We start from the raw sequence: 20,873 nt of genomic DNA on the forward strand, positions 1-20,873 counted from the left end.
TCAATTATATCACTAAGAAAATTTCACGGATTTTCTAGATGTTCTGTGGCCGAGTGGTAGAGTATATTGGACATGGAATGCTATATAATCTACTGTTGAAGTTGTATGCAGGACATGGAAAATAATCTGATCCCATATTTTTCATCGTCAGGATTACAAAGCGAATGCTAAGAATGTAAAACTGTTCATTTTTGATTGTGTGCAGAGAGGTCGACCGGGAGGTGGGCAGTCAGAATGACCTATATGTTCAAATATTTAACAAAGATTCTTTGTAACATGCCGAATATCATGCATATTATCAAAGTCTCGTGCTGCCATTTTATAAGTTGAAGGTAAAAAGGCACACACACACATACACAACTATGATAAAATGAAACACGTTGCAGACAAATGATTTCAGCTATGAGTGCTACGTCTTGTGTTCATGGATGGGAATTCTACTCAGTATCTATGTTTCGTATATAAGGGAAGGGAAGGGAAGGGAAGGGAAGATCCCACCCCATTAGAAAATACAACCACGACTACTTAGTGTTGTGGAATCGGGAAAGAAGACACCGCAACCAAAATTAATGACTGACTGAAGTTAGTTATAAAGATGCTTTTTCCAGTATTTCCCCTCATTCTGTAACATTCACAGTGCCCAACACTGCTGATTTTTGTCTATTTCTGATCCCCCTTATAACAAAATCCAGTGGGAAGAGAAAGCCGGGATTTGGATGATCTTCATTAAGGACTCCCCCCCCCCTCCCGCAAAAAAAAAAAAAGAAAATAAAAAAAAAGAATAAGGAGGAGGAAAAAGTCACAGGAAAACTAGATGAGCATGAGTGCAGTTGAGGCAGTCTCTTGAAAAAGATACATCAATATTACCCAAAAATATATGCTTTTCGTTTCACATGTTACCGCGAAGACATCAATTGCCAAACCTTAAGGATCTGTATTGGTCAAGTATGCTGGTAGAAGAGTCTACAAAAGTGGGGAAATATTGTGATTTATAACGAAAACGGCGTGGGACACTTTTCAGTGAGAAGACATGTTTTCTTTTCTGTTCGTAACTCCGTTCTGATACTTGGCGTGAAGGTTATTACGCGGAAGTGCTGGCATCATTCAGCCTCAGTTAACGCAGTTGAGGGCGTCGAGATTGCCCAGGTAGTCGGCCCCCAGCCACGTGTCGTACTCATCGCGGTCCCCGACGTCGCTCAGATGCTTTGTCGAATCCTTGAAGAGGAGGTTGCTGCCGCCGAAGTCCGCCGAATCGAACATCTTGAAATTGGTTCCGGTGTCACTGCCGAACAGACCCTGCATGTATACATTGTATGACACGAAGAAGGGGTGCAGATGATGATGAGCGAACTGATAAAAGCGAATCGCCCGAATTCACGGAGGTGGTTTTGAAGATTAAACAAAGGGTGGCACGCGTCCAAAGGGTCGTAAAAATATACGCGTATGGCCTTTGTTAGTGTGGGCGAAGAATCACGTACCTATATAATTATGCTCTTTGAAATTCGCATACTAGTAACTCATAGATTGATTCAAACTTAATATGTAAGCTCGGACTGGCATGATAGCTCATTTTTTGTATTTTTTTTTTCCGGGGGGAGGGGGGTGGTAAGGAAGGCAAAAGGGGAGGGGAATGCGGGCAACCATTTTGGCAATCGCAACTGCCCAATTAAGAGGCAAATTGATAACGTAAAGAAATAAATTATCACCGATACAGATCACTGAGGATACAGCGTCAAAATTTAATGAATGGGGAAGTTGTATCCCAGTAATATTGCATGGGTGCCATCAATAAAATTGTCTTCCAAAACTGTAAGAACAGACACAAGTCATGCGGCCTCACACTTAAATAGCTTGTTTTTTTTTTTTTCTGGCGCCGAAATGCCTTTCATACTAATCGAAAACGGGCAAATAAACTCTATACAGCTGTATTTTGAAACGCTTCGAAAGTAGCGACATCTGGAGATGTACCAAAACTCACTTTCACTACAAAATCTGTTAGACAATTGAAATGCCACTTATGACACAATGTTGCCATTTTGAAAACAAAATTTCGTTTTCTCACCATGTAATACACTCCACTGTAATAATAATACACAATGCCAACGGCATTTTCTTATCAGGATCAGATCAAATGGATAAAAAAAATCATCTTTGAGACCTGAGCCTGGTCCAGCAAGTTCCAGATCTCCTCCCTCTCAGCCTCCGTTTTGTTGGCGGCGGTCACCACGACGTGGGCGGGCACTCTGGCCAGGTTGCAGCTCATGAACTGGTCGACGGGTGCCCTCGACCCGTTCAGACACAGCAGCTCGTAGTCCGAGCTGACGAGGTCGGCGTTCCATCCGAGGCTGTCATCGTCCTCGTCCTCGAAGTCCGTATTTTCTGCCACCGTGGTGTGCTTCACGAACGCGACGTCACCCTGTCCCTCCGTAAGGCACCTGTGGTTGTACGTCATCGAGAAGATACGAGAAAATGATGACCAAAACGGATTTGAAGATTAGACTTACGTAGATATTACATGACTCGATGTACAACACTCGATGTACCAGGGCTACTTCAAAGAAGTAATGATGACAAGTACAAAGTACACTGTTGGCATCAGTGGCTCATGATAACGACACCATGAATTCTGTAAACGATCATAACTAAAATGATATTATTTGTAATGACAATAACCGAGTAATCATGGAGCCAGATAAGTCTTTTTTTCAGAACACCTGATCCGACCTGCGGCAGCACTTTCAATAACCATTAGTACCGGTAATCCTCCAATTCTATTAATCCTATTAGTGGATACCCGCATTATAGAATGCAAAATGTCGCCACTAAAGAAGCTAAAGTTTTGTTTGATTCTTGTTTGTTGTATGTATGTGTGTGTGTGTGTGTGTGTGCGTGCGCGCGCGTGTGTGTGCATGCATGCATGCATGTGCCAGAGACATACCTGAAGGCGCCAGCGTAGCCATAGTACGGTTCCGCACCGCTTCTGGCGCAGTGGCGGTCCCCTGTCCCCCTACACTGGTTGCACAAGCTGGCTGGGTTGTCGCCGTTTGGATCGTATTTGGACGATTTTGCACCAGGTGCGCAACTACTATTGAAAAATTTGCCTGCGGGTAGAAGACATCGATGAATGCATATAAACGGTGACAATAGTAACTTAGTTATTCTTAGATAGCATAAGTCATCTCAACGGGAATTGGATCATTGCACTTTGCATATGAAATGGCACAATAATGGAACTGGATGTTTCTTGGTCCTGACAAAAACACGAGGATCAGCGTATTCTGCCCTTCGTGATGGGATGAAGATCAGAAAGCCTAATTGTCAAAGATAACAACCCTATCAGGCCAATCCCGAGTCATTCTTCTATATAGCGAGTGGATGCGGACTGTGACAGGCAATTATAAGAGGGTAGATTATAGTTACGTCGTCCATCAGTCATCCTCAAGAATGCTGAGTAAGACAACTGAATTCAGGATGTAGAATTGCCTCATACATGAAGCCTATCGTGTATTATTATCGACACAATTCATATGACCAGGATCTAAAACTAAAATTCAAACTCTGGCAAGTTTCGTCTACCCAAGATATTAACATCAATTTGCTGATATTTATTGATGTCTTATGAAGGAAAATTCAGCCGTTCATTAGATATCAAAAGTATGAAACCATGCATCGAGATCTATTAGGTCACACACCCACCACCTACCTACTGCTTCCGGCACATTACACGTGGTGCTGTTAACAGTGATGTATCCCTGTCTGATCAGCGTTCCGATGGGGACGTTCCATCCAGACGTCTTGCCGATACCGGTGTGGCAGGATCTTCGCCCGGCGAGGTCTTCGAGGCCGAAATTCGTTTCCTTGCGTGCGACAGCGACGGCCCAGTAGCTGGCATCACCCTGCTCATAGTCCTCGGCAGCAACCGGAACCACGTGATGCTCACGTCCACCAGTGTACAGATCTCCCCCATCAACGGTCATCACGTCAGCATAACCCGCTGTTCGTTTGTTTTCAGAAAAAAAAAGACATGTCAAAAAAGTCTCGTATTGGTGTAGACCCCCTTTCTTGTATCTTAATAGCCTTTGTTATCATCTCAATGCAACGCTAGAATAATGGACAACCTCGTCACTCATTTTACTATGTACACACAATGTACGCTTTCCGTTTTTTTTATTTTCTGTTTATTTCAGGCTGTCTTCTGCATTCTTATCCCATAATACGTACTACCATACTTTGTCAGATCATCGTTTCTTCCATTATCCTAAATAGCTCCGAGTCAATTTTTTTTAAAATTCTATAACATGTATCGGTTTATTGTACATGTAAATGTCCAATACGTCTTATTGTTTGTGAAAACATAAATAAGATATTTGTAATTTAATGTCCAATTTAGTAGATTTTACGGAAATTGAAATTGAAATATAAAAAATGGAAAATCATGTTTTGTTTTCGTTGTATAATCTCGCTTCATTCTAGTTAAAAGGTGACTAAATTTCTTTTTATTTCTTCACTCATACCAACTCGACGGGATAAATAACCATGGAAGCAATCATTCTCAGCTGTCTAATGTCGCCTAAAAGATATAGAGAATGGTTGAGAGATGAAGAAGCGGTTGTAGGAAATGAATAGGAAAGAAAGTATGCGCCAAGTAATCCAGAATCGTTTTTGAGGCAGTAGAAACGACGGGAATAGAAGGCCCGCTTCTAACTGATTTCACGTGATTTCAACAGCAAATTCTGTAATCTTGGTAAACAAAAGCAAAGGAGATAATGTAAACCCACAAAAGGATTAGTAAAAAAAACTTTCAATTCCCCTTTTGGATTGTTGATGACTTTTTGTCATCCACACTTGAATAGTTCGTTCATGAATGCGCCCGTTGTTTTGCGTCAAAACATCCTATGGCCCTTTTGCGGTCATCTCGAAGGTACGTGCTGCGTCATGCGCGCTGGCGGCTCACCTGCAATTCTCTCCATGCACGTTCCCACACCTTCCTCCTCGTAACAGGACAGCGCCGGGGTGAGGCCGGCGGCGCTGAAGGCTGCCTTCATGCCGCGACACTTGCGGGTCTCGTCGATGGACGTGGTGCACCATCTCAGCGTGTTTGGCGGACACCTTTTCAGGCCTGTTTCAGATAAGCAGATTTTTTTTTTTTTCAGATTTATTCAATTTTTACAGATTTATTCAAGTTTTTCTATGTGGATATGCTGAACAACCTGACATCGGCCTGAAAGGGGGGGGGGGGGGAGGGGAAGGATGTCTCATTCACTACCTAGAATATCGGTGTCATGAACAAATGAAGGATCGTATATGCCGCTTATCATAAGGGCTAGGAGAAAAAAATAGAGATCGAATTTCATAGAAAATTAAGGAATATACAATGATATACCTATCTTTTCTTTGGTTTGGTTAGACGAAAAACCCTTTTTGAAAAAAAAAAAAACCTAACCTGCAATGCTGTTAGCATAGCCTCCCAGGTATGTCTTGTAAGTCTGGGGTATTTGCAAATCCTTTAGAGAGCGTGCGTAGTCCTTGAAGAGAAGATCGCGGTTCTCCCCCGAATCGAACATGCGAAATCCTCTAGTGTTGTTATCGGCAGCGAATAGCGGCTGGATTAAAATGAGAGAAAAATTAAGAAGAAAATGCCGAACACTCGTATGATATGATCGTGACGGTCATAAGCACACATCGTATAAGTATCAACGGTCCTGATTACGTGCAAGAGGCATTTCAGGAAGTATGTTCTTCAGGGGTTTTATTCACTGTCTTTGATATACCTGACGGAATCATCAGTAGTGCAAAAAAAAAAAAAAATGTCGGAATAGTGAATCAAGTAATGCCTTTAATATGATATTATGAAGAAAAAAAATATTCCAAAAAAATAAGAGCTGTCTCTTCTTATGATAAGGATCGACTTTGGCCGTAGCCCGGTGGCCCGAGACCACCAAAAAAAAAAAAAAAAAAATGATGTCGGGCCACCATGGCCACCAAATTCCAAATTCAAGGATTTTAGTGGTCCCAACGTTAATGTCGAGCCATGATATATGCATAGGCCGACATGCCACTATAATTTTAGAGGATTATCTCTGTTACCACCACCATCACCAATATACGAACAGAGAAAAAAAAATGAATAAAATAATGGAAGAAATGCATACCAAAGCTGCCCTTAGTACTGACTGGAACGCCTGAATATCGTCCACCGACTTGGTAGGAGAAGTGACCACAGCGTGCGCAGGGGACTATTTAAACCAGATTACGGAGAACATTAGTAAACACATTATTCACAATTATACATACACACACACACACACACACACACACACATATATATATATATATATATATATATATATCTATATATATAAATAATATCAGTCTCTCTAATATATATATATATATATATATATATATATATATATTATGTGTAAATAAATGCCTATATATCATGAACATACTTATTCTATACTACATAAATGTTAACAAGCATGAATGAATAATATTAATATCAATAATCAATATCAATAATCAATATCAAAATTATGTTCAGTAGAAACATACCGACGGAATGGCTCCTTACAACCAAGAGCAAAAAAAAAAAAAAAAAAAAAAAAAAAATCACATCTAATTACACGAGTAAAAAAAGCTATTACCATACGCTTATGTGATGAAATAAAAGGAAAAGGAATAAAGATTGAAACAATCAAGTGAATACATTGACACAGTTTGATGGTGATTTCTCTTTAAAAATTCATTCCAATGGTTGTATTAAGTATACGTAAATCTTCAATGTTCTTGACATTATATTGATGTAGTGGATTATAAATGCCGTCTTAAATAAGTAGTCAACATTGTATTGTTTGTGTAGAAGGGAAAAGAACATTGCTCATTGATAGAGCTCTTGATCCCTTGTCAAACGGACTCGCTGAGTGTCATGGGATCTATAGTGAATTCATGCATAATTATTCTAGCGTACCTTGGCAAAGTTACAAGCGGGGGCATCATCGATCGTTCCCCGGGATCCATCGGGGCAGAGCAGGCGGTAGTCGTTCGGGTTGAGAGCGCTATTCCACTTGTCTCCAGCAGGCAGACCCATGTTTGCGAGGAAGGCCTCTGGCTTGATGAATGCTACATCACCAGCGCCCTCTACGAGACATCTGTAAGTGGACACCGAGACCATGTTTTATATAATTATCATAATTCATAGACGTATGACTGTGCCCGTTTGAACAAATTGATATCCTAGTACCCTAAGGATCCTATCTGCCAAGTTTAATTGAATGGATCCTTCACTTGGCTGTCACGAAGAATCTGAATAATGTAAACTGTTCATACTCATGACGACGCAAGAAGGAAGGCGCACGACTTACGTCGGCCGATGATTGCAATACAGATCGCTTGAGCCTTTGCCACATGCAAGCTAAATATGAAATGCGGTTAGTTAATAATTGAATAAGGCTCGTTAAACATAGTTAAAAGAGACATTGTAGCACCGATAATCTCTCTAATGTATTTTGACGCTTATCTATTTATTTAATTATGTTGCAACACTTGACATTTTACCCTATTTCGTTTCCAAATTGGGGAACCTGTTGGGCGCTGGGTCGCTTGGGTATCGCCAAACCTAACTGCATGTTGTCATATTAAAAACGAACAGATTATCTTTAACGAATGAGTAAGCCCATTTAAGTTTTCAATTAACAAACCTTTCTCCGTTTTCGGTCAATCGAGCCATCGGACTAATGTGCATTAGGCCTTTGGAACCTTCGGAATAACGAACCTTCCGATGTAGGTACGTACCCTAAAGGAATAACGAACCTTCGGGGTTACGAACCTCCGGAATGAGAAACTGTAACCCTCTCAACTCCCCCTCTTTGACTCTTTGTCTTTGTTGGTCTTAGATTGTTCAATTACCTGAAAGCTCCGGCATAGCTCTGATAGAGTTCCGATGAATCGGGCGGGCATTGCGGATTGGTACAGATTCCACACAAGTGGGCGGGGTTGGTGCCGTATGGATTTTTGGACGCGGTGAAAGCACCTGTTGTACAATGGAAAACAAACGCAAAACGGGGAGAAGATTAACTTAATGAACTTGAACATTCTCTCCGTATGATATAAATGCATACAGTACACACACATACGCACCCATCCTCACAAAAATCTCTAACCTTATAATCAGTCTTAATCCTGATTATGTAAAGACGTATCCTCCCCCTTCTCAACTCTGATTCATCAACTCAGCTTTGTAATTCACTGTATAGTAAGTCGTCGTGAATACAGATGGCCTTACATTACACTGCATACTAATGTTGCATCTAAATGTTCTAAGAGCATAATGGTTTCCAGCATGTAATATTACGTATAATGTGTTACGTATAAGAGTAAGTCTTTGATGGTTCCTTGAAATTTGCTCCTGCGACAATATTGCTCGCATGGACTATCTGCACGCTAAGCCAAACTGAAATTCTACCCACAAACAAACCCTAATCCTAATCCTCCTCATCATCCTCACATCAAACAAAACCTAAAACCCTATCATAACCGTAACTCTACGTCCTCGGAGGAGATAAGAGCGGAGAAAATAAGAGCGGAGCAATTGTTGCAGGAGCAAATGTCGTGCCACCGTTTTTGACATAAAAACACATCCTTTAAATACGAAGCACATAAACATTGTACACAATATCATGTAAACTCGATTTCAAATTGACTTCTGTTTAATCATTATGTGCAAAACGAGAAAGAAATAATCAACAAGTCGTAATTAACATGGGGTGTACATCACGAGCTCGACGCCAACGAGGCATACAACCCACGAGTCATACAGCTCACGAGTCATATAGCCCACTAGTCATCCTGCCTACAAGTCGTACAACTCACGAGTTATACAACTCTTGAGTCATACAGCTCACGAGCTGCACACTATAAAAGTGAAAAAGGTCCACGAGCACGATATCAACTAAATTAGGCTCATGAGCCGTGGTTCACGAGCTATGGTTCACGAGCGAGACTCAAGAAAAAAAAATCCCATAGAGCTCGACATTACCTCAAGGTAATGTACGTAGTGTATAGAGATCTCGTTTAAACATTTTTAATCTAGTGTCGATTTCGTGGGACTTATTTGCCTAGTGGCGTGCTCGCGGGCCTCATTTGCCTATAGTGTCTAGCTCATGGGCCTGTTTTACTTCGTGTCTTGCTCGTGGGCTGTATGGCTCATGGACCTTTTTTATGTCTAGCTCGTGGGCTGTGTGACTCTTTGGTGTCAAGCTCGTGGGAAGACCCCATGCACATGTAACCTAATGATTATAGATTTCAATGAACGTCACTATAGAACTGCCATTTGAACTTAAAACAAAGTTGAATCTCTTTGTCGTCTAAACTGATGAAACACGTAATTCTGTCATTTTTAATCTAATTTTTGCTGCACAGGACAGCCTAGCGTGGGACAATAATTCTACCTGGGGCACAGCTCTTGTTGAAGAACTGGGCCACGGCGTTGATGTCGTCACCGCAATCGACGGGATCCATGTAGCCCTTGTCGAGCAGGAAACCAACGGGAACAACCCAACCCGCAGTCCGGCGCACACCCGTGTGACACGACTTCCTACCCTTCAGGTTGGTGATGTTGATGTCCGTATCATTGGCACGAACAACGGCGATGGCATAGTACCTCTCTGCATTAGAGGCAAATTGAGCATGCGTAAAATTTCTGTAATTATTGAATTTCACAATGTGTCCTTATTGCATCAATTAAAATAAGAAATATTACGCACTATACTTTCAATATCAACGATAACATCAAAAATGAAAAAGAAAAATATACGTAGAATAATAAGTAAAAGTAAGCAAATATCAGCTAGAACAACAAAGCATGGTACAGCTGTAGGTCAGGGAATTGTTGGAAAGAAATGAAACACATTGCGGAGTGCAATCTCATATTTTAGAAGGATTTGTATACTACGTTCGTGTCATCAGCAAAGTGACGAAGTATTATCAACCAATCAAATGACACAAGAGTCAATTCTTATATATTTTTTATATGTACTCACAACAAAATTCAGACATTTCCAGTTTTATATGAATTAAAATGAGTGTAAATCAATTAATTTCAATAGCAGTCAAACATCTCATCGTAGCAGCATTGCGAATTGAAGAGTGAGGAACACTATACTATAATTTGTGGACCAATTAAGAGTAAAAAGACAAGTGTTTTACTGGGGAGAGATGAGGGTGGAAAGAAATGAAGAGCTTTGCTTTGAAAAGGCGCTAAGTCCATTGACAAATGATGGATTTAGCGCCTTTTGGAAGCAAGCTCTTCAAATACTAAGGCATGAAGAACTGAGGAACTGTATCTTGTCACGAATAAGACATGGGTGACCGTTACCTCTGGTGTAAGTTTCTTTGATGATGGGCACCAGGCCATACTCTTTGCCCGCTTCGTAGATTTCCCCGCCATCCAAGGTGATGAGATCCGCATGTCCGTCCCGAATCGCCTTGTAGCAGTCCTGTCCACAGATAGATAGATAGATGGATAAATAGATAATGAGATAAATAGATAGAAAGATAGAAAGATAGATGGTAAGATAGATGGGGAGAGAGACATGGTGATGAAGATGATGATGAAGGTTTGCATTACCACAACGAAAACGTGATAGTGATTGTTATTGACAATTTCGTCGTCCTCTATGTTTTCTACTTCAAAGTGATTATTTCTGCTTTTTTATCCTCCAAACTATCAAACCCCCCCCAAAAAAAGGGGTAAATAATAGCGAGTCTCCAAATAGATAAGCATAATGAATTGGTTTTCAACTTTAGGTGCAGTAAAGTAAAGTAAAGTAAAGTAAAGTAAGGTAAGGTAAAGTAAAGTAAAGTAACAATTATATCCAAATCTTGACAGTTATCTAAAACACTTTTTTTATACTTCATCAAAACCCATCTTTTTATTCTTCATCCTTCATATACCTTTACATACTTATTTCAAAACGTTCTGAAGACTTTAAAATTCTTAAAGAGTATAGTGAAGATAATTGATATTAACTTTTGCTTCAGTCTTGTGTAGGCCTGTAAGAAAATGATAAATTCTGATTTGCTTCACCTATATTTGTATAATTTAGATTAATCTTTTATCAATTTAAAGCTTATCATTTGAAAAAGTCAAGTCTTAATTCACACCCCCAAAATCTTACTTATGTGGCTTTCAGAATGAAGTATTAAATATATCACTTCCTACATTTATTATTTTTTTTCACTGTCTTCATCATGCAGGATACCGCAGTGACAAGTAAACTTTGCGTACAGAAAAACAAAGCGCCCACACAAGACGTAAAAGCCATCATTTACGCCAAAAATATAGATGTTTCATCGTTTTTGTATCGTCTCGTTTTCTTTTTTTTTCAAGCGAAATGAAAATAAGAGAACCTGACAAATGGTACACTGTCACGTAATCATGTTTATCACGCACTTATGTTTATTCACGCACTGTCTTGTCTCCAACCAAGTCATACAATCATACAATACAAGTACATGTTGTTTCTGTCTATAAATAGCCAACTATTTGCGTTTTTTTTTTTTCAATATCTGGGATGCGGGTATATCCGTGATACTGTTTGGCACTACGAATATTCAAGGAAGAGTTATAGCCTTTTATGTGTTTGGTTTTATTTTAAATCATATCGTATTCAGCACTCATTGCAATTATACATTTTCAGGGAGTGTCTATTGCATCTATTGAAAAGGCCGATTACTGACCAGACTTTGAAATGACAAATTATTAACATGTCCCACGGAATAATAGTCACCACTTGCCAAGCAAGAAATCAACACAAATATCAAAGCATTAAAAAAGAAGAAGCTTATAGCAAGGTCCCTAACCCGTAATCTGTGCCGAATTGCCCCCTCCACCCCTAAAATTCAATGACAACCCAATTACCAGTCAAAAACATAACAAATCTTGACCACGCACACTTCTCTTTAATGCGTGTGTGTGTTTCAGTTTGTGTGTTTGTAATGTCATATCGCAATAATTCACACAGTGGCATGTAAGTTTGACTGAAAGAAGATGCTGCTACTGTATACCAACGTCCACGGGAGAGAGAAAATATAAATGATTTTTTCCTTTATTCGAGTCCTAAGTCACCCGGGCCAATAGACAAAGCTGCACGTATGTTGCCCCAGGAGGTCGTATCGCTGTCTGAAGGAATCACAGAATCAATTCGTTATTAAACAATACCGTTGCCAAGATACTTTTAACTGGAGACTGTGTTTCAATGGTTCTTTCAAACAGCTCACCCAGAGATTGCGCTTTATCGTGTATATTGTTTTGTATTGCTCGCACGCAATAAGCATAAGTTTTATCTCGCACAAGTTGTACTAAAGTATAATTACTATACACATCCTTTGTAGACACGTGTAAGAAGGAGCAAACAGGCAGGATATGTTTGTTGTATTATATTCTCATTTATTTTGTTGTGTGTGTGTGTATTCTCATTTCTTCTTTGTATCGTTCTCATTTGTTCTCATTTGTTGTTGTTTTTTCTCTCTTTCTGGGTCTTTTACTCAATTGTGTGAGGCTTTGACTTATATATATAATTTTATATAATTTTTATATAGTTATATATGTGGAAAATATAACTATGCAACCGATTCTATGATCCATTGTTACTTTACGTTCAGGCTGACTTTGATAAATACAGTCAGAGAGAAATAAACCTATAACTGCAAAGCCAGATCTATAGACCAAATTACTAAAAAACAGTGTAAACATTTTGCGTGATATCCATCTAAAATTTACTGTCTCTGTACCACCTCCGGAATTTCAGGCATCTCCCCTTTCCTCCTCAAAAAAGAAACCAAAGAAACCAAAAAAACACAAAAAAACAAACAAAAAAACAAACATTCAAAAACGAAAACAAACAAGAAACACATAAACAAATCAGAAACACACATATTTATGAAAGCATAAATTTTGACAGCCAAAGAAATCAACAACTCTGTCGGCGGGGAAGTCACTATTCTGGCCTTTTTCAATTAAATTCAGTGTTTTAGCTTCTTCAAACGATAAAGCCGATTTGTTTCTAGAACTTCAAACTCATCTGAAAAGAAAAAAAGGTGAGTAATAATGTTCACGTGTTCAATTTCTCTATTGTTTGACAATAAATAACACTGTACGACAGTGTTTGTTGATGCTTGTTGCTTGTTTATGCAATAAAAGGTGCTTTCTTTCTCCGTTGAAAAAAAAAAATCATCTTACCCCGACCTGCTTTCCAAGCGATTGTTCTCCTGGATGTTTTATGACAGGTGCAAGTGTTAGTGACACGAAAGTGACTTCACCCTTGTTGGCCCGAGACACGTCTCCCTACCGAGAGGGGAGGGGGTTGTATTTGACGTCTCGATTCCAAAACTCTAAAGCCCTTTTTACACTTGTGTTTCTTAACCCCGGACTTTCTCTGACCCAGGACTATCGTTAGTCCCGTACCAAATTTTTTCAGCTTTTTACACTGGCCAATTAGTCCCGTACTATCTCTTGTCCGGGGCTAAGGAGAAAACTGACCTTTTTACACTCGTATTTCTTAGCCCTGGACTTTCCAAACCACATGAATATTCCTGATTACGCTGTGCACTGTACACGTACACGCACGCACCGGCAGCACTTGATTACCTCGTTTCTGATTGGTCAGTGGGGGTCGGACTTCGTCTCCGTCGCATAGCCTCGGATTATTTTTTCGTTCTGTTTACACTCACTTGCTTGGCACCGCAATTGCGGTGCTAACCCTGCTATTTTGCAGGGCCAGATAGTACCGGACTATCGGTGGGGCTAGCCCACTTTGGCAAAAACGAGTGTAAACAGAAAGTGGGCTAAGGATAGTCCCGTACCAACGGTGGGGCTAAGGCCCCATCCCCTTAGCCCCATCGTTGGTACGGGACTAAGCAAAAATTTACAAGTGTAAAAATCCCTTAACACTAAACCCACTCCCCCCTCCCCCCCTCCCCGTCACATGAAATTTCACTCTCAACAAAACTACACATCATCCTAAGTCTGAAGAGGTGTGTCCTAAATGCTTCAGGTGACTTAAATTAGTGATGTTCACCAAAGAGTATGACAGAAGTTTCATCAAAATTCTACATAAAAACAAGAAAATTATGGCTTGTATGGGATTTCCAAAATTTTCACAGGTTTTCACTAATCTAAATCAGATGAACTGATGACATCATCTTCCTGAACTGGATTTTTTTTTCAGATTAGTGAATTTTAACGCGAAGCATAGCTTTAACCCTTTGTGTGGTTTGAGTGCTGATAGGGACGGAAAATCACATAGCATATTGTGCACACTGTCCAAAGTCACGAAAAGTGGTAAATAGCTTTATCCGCCTGGTGCCTAGTGTCCATTTTCAAGCATGACGTCACTAGGTTGAACGGAGTTGACTTAACTTGCTGCAGCAGCTGAGGGTTTGCATCTCATCTTCTGAAATCTATACTTTATTACTCGTTTTTTTTTCTTCTGTAATTTGTCAGCTTTTGTCATGTCTTATCTGCTAGCTTGTTTTTCCGTGTTCGTTCATTCTCTGAAAGGGCAGTAAAGTACAGACTGCGGGAAAATTTTAAGAGTGAAATTCTACCTGTATATCAGACCCGTCAAGATACCTTTACAGTCTTGGCTCATAAACACAGATTTTTGATTTATGCCCCAGGACTTTGCAGTGGGTGTTTGATACACACAGGCACACACTCACGCACACTCTCACACTTTTAGATACAGACCTGTGATGTGTTGGGTTTGTTTGAAATCTGTATATTTCAATACATATGATCCAGAACATCCTTATAAATCTCAGAGGACGAATACAGGATTTCTAAATCCGCTGGTGTATGACGAAACTGCTGATCAGGGATACTGTAGGTGTTTCCCCTTTCACCAACTTCAGAGTTATACCATGAAAATTCCCGGATATCCGGGTGCGAAACATAGCATACAAAACAGAAAAAAAATGAAATACAAAGCAAAACAAAAAGCCATGAAAAATAACCATGGGATGTTTACCAAAAGAGAAATTGCCCATTCAGCAGCAAAAGTGATTGAGAGAGAAAAAAGAAAGCAAAGTATTATATCATGTTCAACGAAGAGAAAATTGCATGTTTTGATTGGGAAGGAAACTAGGGATGAGTGTATTGTTCCCCCCCTTTTTTTTTTGCAAATAATGCAAATTTAATGGTACCTTCTTTCTCGCTCTTTTAACGCTGTTCTTCAGCATGCACAGGCTGCTAAAGGAAAGGGCCTATGGACCAGGTATCTTAATGTATAATATTAAGATTATATTTTAAGTAAAGCATTGGGTCTCCTATTTGCTGTCTGATTTTCTTCTCTTTTCTTTCGCAAGTTAACCACAGGAACTTTGGACACATACAAAGTAAGTCTCTTCTACAGGGCTTCAGCGCTTCTGTTCTGCATATATATATATATATATATATATATATATATATACATATATTGTATTTATATATAGTTATATAATTATATATATGAAAGTGCTTACATCCCTGACGAAAGGGGAGGCCCCCCAAAAATCGGATTTTACATATAAATTAATGGAATTGGCATTTGTGGCATTATTATTACTATAAATACGTATATGTCCATATGTTTATGTGTATAGAATACATGTTTACATTTTCTGCAAGTTTATACCTTTGAACATCTGCACACACATGGAGACACATAGACATGGGAAGACTAAGAAATTTCTCGTTTAGGTAATCACATGAAAAATATGTAATCATTCTGACTTATAGAAATTCATATTATATTAAAACTAAACCAAAATAAAAGTAAGTTTTTTTTTTACTTTCTCATCTTCAAATAAATAAACAAAAATAGCAAAATGCCGTACGCATTCGGCTGCATTCAACTTGATGGAAGCATAATCTATCTCTTGAGTTAAGAAAAATAACAGTCCGTTATCAAGATCAAAATAACCAAATACTCAGTCGGTGTTCATTGGATACTCTTTTTGAACAGAAAAACAGAAAAAAAAAATCCTCCCACAACCAAAACGAACAACAAAAGATATACCGATCATTCTTCCGATTTTTGTCATGAAATCGGCATACTTCTTTGACCGCTTGGATGTTAGTTTTCAACTGCATTCATTCCTATTAGTGCGCAATACACACTATCAGGGCTATTATAGGCAAAACACCAGCTGTATTCAAAGTTGGTACTGTTTTTATTCAAAACGAATAACAATTAAACAAAATTAATGACTATGACAGATTATACAACTGCAAGTTTCATGTGTGCTTAAACTGTAAAGATATGCGTTTCTAAAGTAGATTTGAATTGAGTTATACAGGCAATTTGTCTAACAATTTGAATTTGATTACTACCTAATTGTCACATTCAAAGGGCAGTAATATCCATTGTGGAAGAAGGTGAATCTATCCTAAATGTCGATTTAGTGTGTTCACACTTTGTGTTCAGATAACCGACAAGGTGAAAACGCCCCGAATATGACAGTGTCAAGATTATTTCACACTGTGCTTTTTTTTCTTCTCAACAGGATATTCACATAGTAATGTTAGGTTTCACACTTCGAATTCATGATTCACAACGTGATATGCTCGAATCTGAAAGGAGGAAGAGATTCACACTGTGTTCACAATGTATTCACAGAGTGTTTCCCATTTTGTTTCACGTTGTGGAACACTGTGTTCTTCAAGCAGGCGAGGAAAGTCGTTAACCACACACACGGAGGAGAAGATGAGAAATTGTTGCTAGTAATACGGTCATGAAAAACATTCATATTTCAACTCTTCCATTTTCACACCGTTTGAAACACGGTAGTAAGCTCTTTCGAAATTTAGCTATTTGCCATTTTCCTGAAATTTCTTCTTTTTGTAAATGAGATATCTATAGAGCTTCGTGTTTTTAAACACTGTAAAATCAACCATGATACGCACAAACGCACACACGAAATATCTGCATTCATTTTTAAATACCTAGGTTTTAAATGCCTACTATAAGCTGAAACTCCCGATTACACATTTCCTATTCTTTACCCCTTTACACCCATAAGACGAATGTAACGTCAGTTGTTTCTAAACACAAAATGGAATTAAATCTCATGTTTATCGAAAAGCACTTGCTTTTAACGGGGGGGGGGGGGGGGGGGTTCTTAAAAGGGAAGGATTTTTCTTTACCTTTTCATACACTGGAGGTATTATGGTCATCCGGTTAGAGTACTGGAATCTTACTAAGGATACTCTGAGTTCATGACTGGCCATATCCCATTAATACATGCACCCTGTTACAAATTTGCACAAGATTATTGAAATAATTTTTCGTCTCTGTATAGGTGCATATGACCAACATTGAATCAGTCCCTACTATTGGTAAGTGCTATAAAAGTACTGTATGTCTTCATGGCATTAGCTTTGAAATCAAGACATTGATATATGTATGGTTCTTTCAACAATGAAACAATATAGACTTAATGATATTTTAACATTAAGAATTTATGAATTTCAAGACGTTATATTCATATTTCATGAGCCTGGTGTTAATGCCGTTTAAGAAAAATAGAAATATTAATATCACATTATAGATGTCCCAGTTGAAAAGAACACAGGACGTTCATAATGTGTTCACATAGTCGGCTAACGTGAAAACGCCCGAGTTTAATAGTGTATAGATGGTTTCACACTATGGTGTGGTTTTTCACAGAGTGTTCACGTAGTCATGTTCTATTTCACACTTTCATTTGATGATTCACAGTGTGTTCACAACATCAAAACGCTCGAATTTAACAATGCGAAGAGATTTCGCACTGTGTTCTAAATGTGTTAACACTGTGTTTCACATTGTGTGTCACACTGTGGGACACTGTGTTCTTTTCAGTAAGGGTATGACCTTGAAGATAGTCCATTAGTACCAGGGGCGGATCCTGGAATTCTGTAAAGGGGGGGGGGGGGGGGGGGGGGGCGTGACTAATATTTCTGGTGCCACTTCCGGGTTTCATTTCATTTTTTTCTTTTTATTTCTTTTGTTTTTAACGAAAAATAAAGGGGGGGGGGCGTGCGCCGGTTTCGCCCCCCTCTGGATTCCCCACTGAGCCCCGACTGTCAACATTCATCCATAATATGTTATAAAATGTGCTTTAGAATCTCTGCAATCTAATTGGTCAATTGTCATGCATTGACTTTTACTGATCCACACTGAGCCATGCGTCCGGTAAAATCCGAACGCATGGCTCAAGTCTTGCATAATGTTGTAGGTATATCGGTCGCATGATGAGGAAAATGGTTGTATTCTATGAATTTACGGGCCCATTTTATAACACAAATGATGCACAGGCCTATTTCATGGGTCAGTGAAAAATTGGATGTTCTCGTTTAACTTTGGTCTAAAACCCACTCGCTGTGCTCGTGGGTTTAAGCAGTTCTAAAGTTAAACTCGCGCATTCAATTCTCACCGATCCACTCTGTCCTGTGCATCATTTGTATACTGAAGTTAAAGGGACTGTATAATACTGGTTGAGGTGGGGATTCAGGTTCATAACATTCTTAAGTGAGATAATGAAAAACCTCTTATAAAATGTGAAAGAGCATGTAATTTTAAGAAGGATTCAACGTTTATTTGATGAAAATTGTTTTCAAATGGCTGAGATATAAAAAAAACAAACCTGATAATAATAAAAGGCGACATGCAACGCCTATTATTAGGATCTTTTTGTTTCACCTTGTTTTTGGATATCTCAGCCAATTCAAAACCGATTTTCATCAAATAAACTTTTGATACCCTTTAGAATTGCATGCTCTCTAACATCTCATAGAGTGGTTTATGAATATCTCGCAAAACGTTAGATGCTAAATCCTCACCTCAACCAGAACTGCACAGTCCCTTTAAATCTTACCGCATGTTCGCCCCTCCTCACGCATTCCACTTCGAGCTCCAAACTGTAGGCTCGGAAGGCGTTCTTCATCTCAACGCATTTGGCCTCCTCCTCGACCGAGATCGTGCACCACCTCATCGGAGGTTTCGTCTCCTCCGATGGCGCGGTCGTATCTGGAACTGATAAAAAAAAAGAGAATTAGTGATGCTCTGTGATAATACGAATTTTGATAACTGTACAATCACAATGATTATGATAAAACTGGTGATAATGATGCTCAGGATTTTATTTTCGTTAAATTCCTATCGAGCACCCTTCGAACACGATGCAGTTTTAGTCACAACGATTGGCACCACTAGCGTATACAACTTAAAAACAGCAATAAAACGTGAAAACAATCCCGTTCATGATGATGATAATCATAGCGTTGAAAACACTATTTCAAACTTAGGTAGCTGAATTTAGTGATTGTCGAACATGACTGACTGAATATGAATTTTATGAGTTGTATGCTGCCATCACTGAAAAAGATCTATGAAAAAAATAATATAATAAGGCGTCTATTGAATGGTTCATTCTACTCTTACACTGTTTTCTAAGGGAAATACTGAGCCACTTTTAGATTTTTTACTTTTTCAAAGTGTAAAGCGCTTATTTTTATCCATATTTTTATACCGTCGTATGTATATAATATAATTCTATAATTTCAAAGACTGCTTGTAGCATGTAGAGAGTAAAATGATAATACAGCTCAGATCTTTAAGAGCTTTTGAACTATTGTTAAACACCGTCTTTATTAAATACTTGTTGTAATGTTATAACAATTGCAGTATGGAATGTTTATTCAAAGAACACAAGTCTATAAAGTGACTAGCAGAAAGGTAAAGGAACAGTTTGCTATGAGCTAAATCCCTGTATGATGATTTTTGCAGGCAGGTAATACAAAAAAAAATGATAGTAATGTAGATCACCCTCATCACAAGTCTCGGTGTTGATGTGTTTTTTATGCTTTTCTGGAAAGAGGTGTGTTATTAAATTTGACATGACATTTATTAATGATGATCAAGGAGTATCGTTATAACATCAAGTCTGGAAATCCAATAGTAGGAAGGGAATCATGTAACAACGCAATGACATAACATAAAAGTATATATGATTTCGAGCATATCTTGGGTAAAATGGATAGTGCACTCGCCTTTGCTCAAGTGGGTTTGCAGGAACTTGCTCACATACATTTAACCAAAATTGATTTTAGCTGCATTCTTAAAACCACTACATTTAAAAAAAAAAAATATGTACCTGGAGATGACATCGAGGTGGGAACCCAAACGGCAAATGCGATGAAAACTAGCGTGATCATGGCGGGATTCGACATGTTTTCCAAAGTTGCAAATACGATTCTCACTCAGATTTGTCAGAAAACGTGGGCAATCGTGCTTGTGTCTTTCGTGCAGTGGTTGGTTATGACTACTGCTGACCAAATTCCTCGAGTTGCGAGTCTATTTAAGAGAGGCTGTCTCGGATCATCTGCATCAACAGAGGGAAGAGTAATTTGTTGAATTGTTTAAAACTTTCTTAAAGGCTGGAAGACGAGCTAGAACTTCATTGGTCCAGAGATTGACGAGCATGCGCATGGCATTGAGAAGAGCGCAAGGTGAACTTGAACGCCATGCCTCAAGAGTTTATTCAACCGGGCCGGGACTGTCCCCGCTTTACACCAAACAGGACGAGTGAGAGGGGTTAGGGCGTTAGGTGTCAAATGTCAATCTTCAGCCAGACGGAATGTGATCTCGAATTTCAGAGCCTCCAATAAGAAATCATAAGGAGAATGTCAATGGTTGGGGAAGAAAACAAGTACCCGTACCAGTTCGTGCGTCAATTTTGTTCTGGAAGGATTCCACAGTTCCAGGATGTGATCATGTTATATCAAACTTGCGAACGAATTGCACATATCTGTTTATTTCTTCGTTTGTTTGATGTTATTGTTCCATATTCAA

The 20,873-nt window shown here is 39.0% G+C and overlaps 1 protein-coding gene across 1 annotated transcript; it reads right to left on the minus strand.

Annotated features, from left to right (window-relative positions):
* Positions 1-791: 791 nt before the first annotated feature.
* On the minus strand, positions 792-20,425 carry LOC139718318 (melanotransferrin-like). The gene is made up of 13 exons (XM_071629797.1): positions 20,176-20,425; positions 18,898-19,055; positions 10,376-10,496; positions 9,450-9,665; positions 7,909-8,032; positions 6,971-7,151; positions 6,153-6,236; positions 5,444-5,603; positions 4,955-5,119; positions 3,704-3,994; positions 2,939-3,101; positions 2,159-2,435; positions 792-1,296 (listed from the first exon to the last, which is right to left on the minus strand). The coding sequence occupies exons 1-13, from the start codon at positions 20,249-20,251 to the stop codon at positions 1,111-1,113; spliced, it is 2,202 nt and encodes a 733-aa protein (XP_071485898.1). The 5' UTR covers positions 20,252-20,425; the 3' UTR covers positions 792-1,110.
* Positions 20,426-20,873: the final 448 nt, after the last annotated feature.

The sequence above is a fragment of the Diadema antillarum genome, unplaced genomic scaffold (genome assembly GCF_040938485.1).
Source record: "Diadema antillarum isolate AM-2024a unplaced genomic scaffold, OU_Dant_1.0 scf00000093, whole genome shotgun sequence".
NCBI classification, from domain to species: domain Eukaryota; kingdom Metazoa; phylum Echinodermata; class Echinoidea; order Diadematoida; family Diadematidae; genus Diadema; species Diadema antillarum.

What these genes read in the sequence shown, in the direction of transcription:
- LOC139718318 (XM_071629797.1), bottom strand. Translation starts at nt 20,251, where the DNA reads ATGTCGAATCCCGCCATGATCACGCTAGTTTTCATCGCATTTGCCGTT. An exon ending in CAAAGAAACTTACACCAGAG is followed by an intron (nt 9,666 to 10,375) that starts GTAACGGTCACC and finishes CCTCTAATGCAG; the next exon opens with AGAGGTACTATGCCATCGCC. An exon ending in ACTTGCTGGACCAGGCTCAG is followed by an intron (nt 1,297 to 2,158) that starts GTCTCAAAGATG and finishes GTATACATGCAG; the next exon opens with GGTCTGTTCGGCAGTGACAC.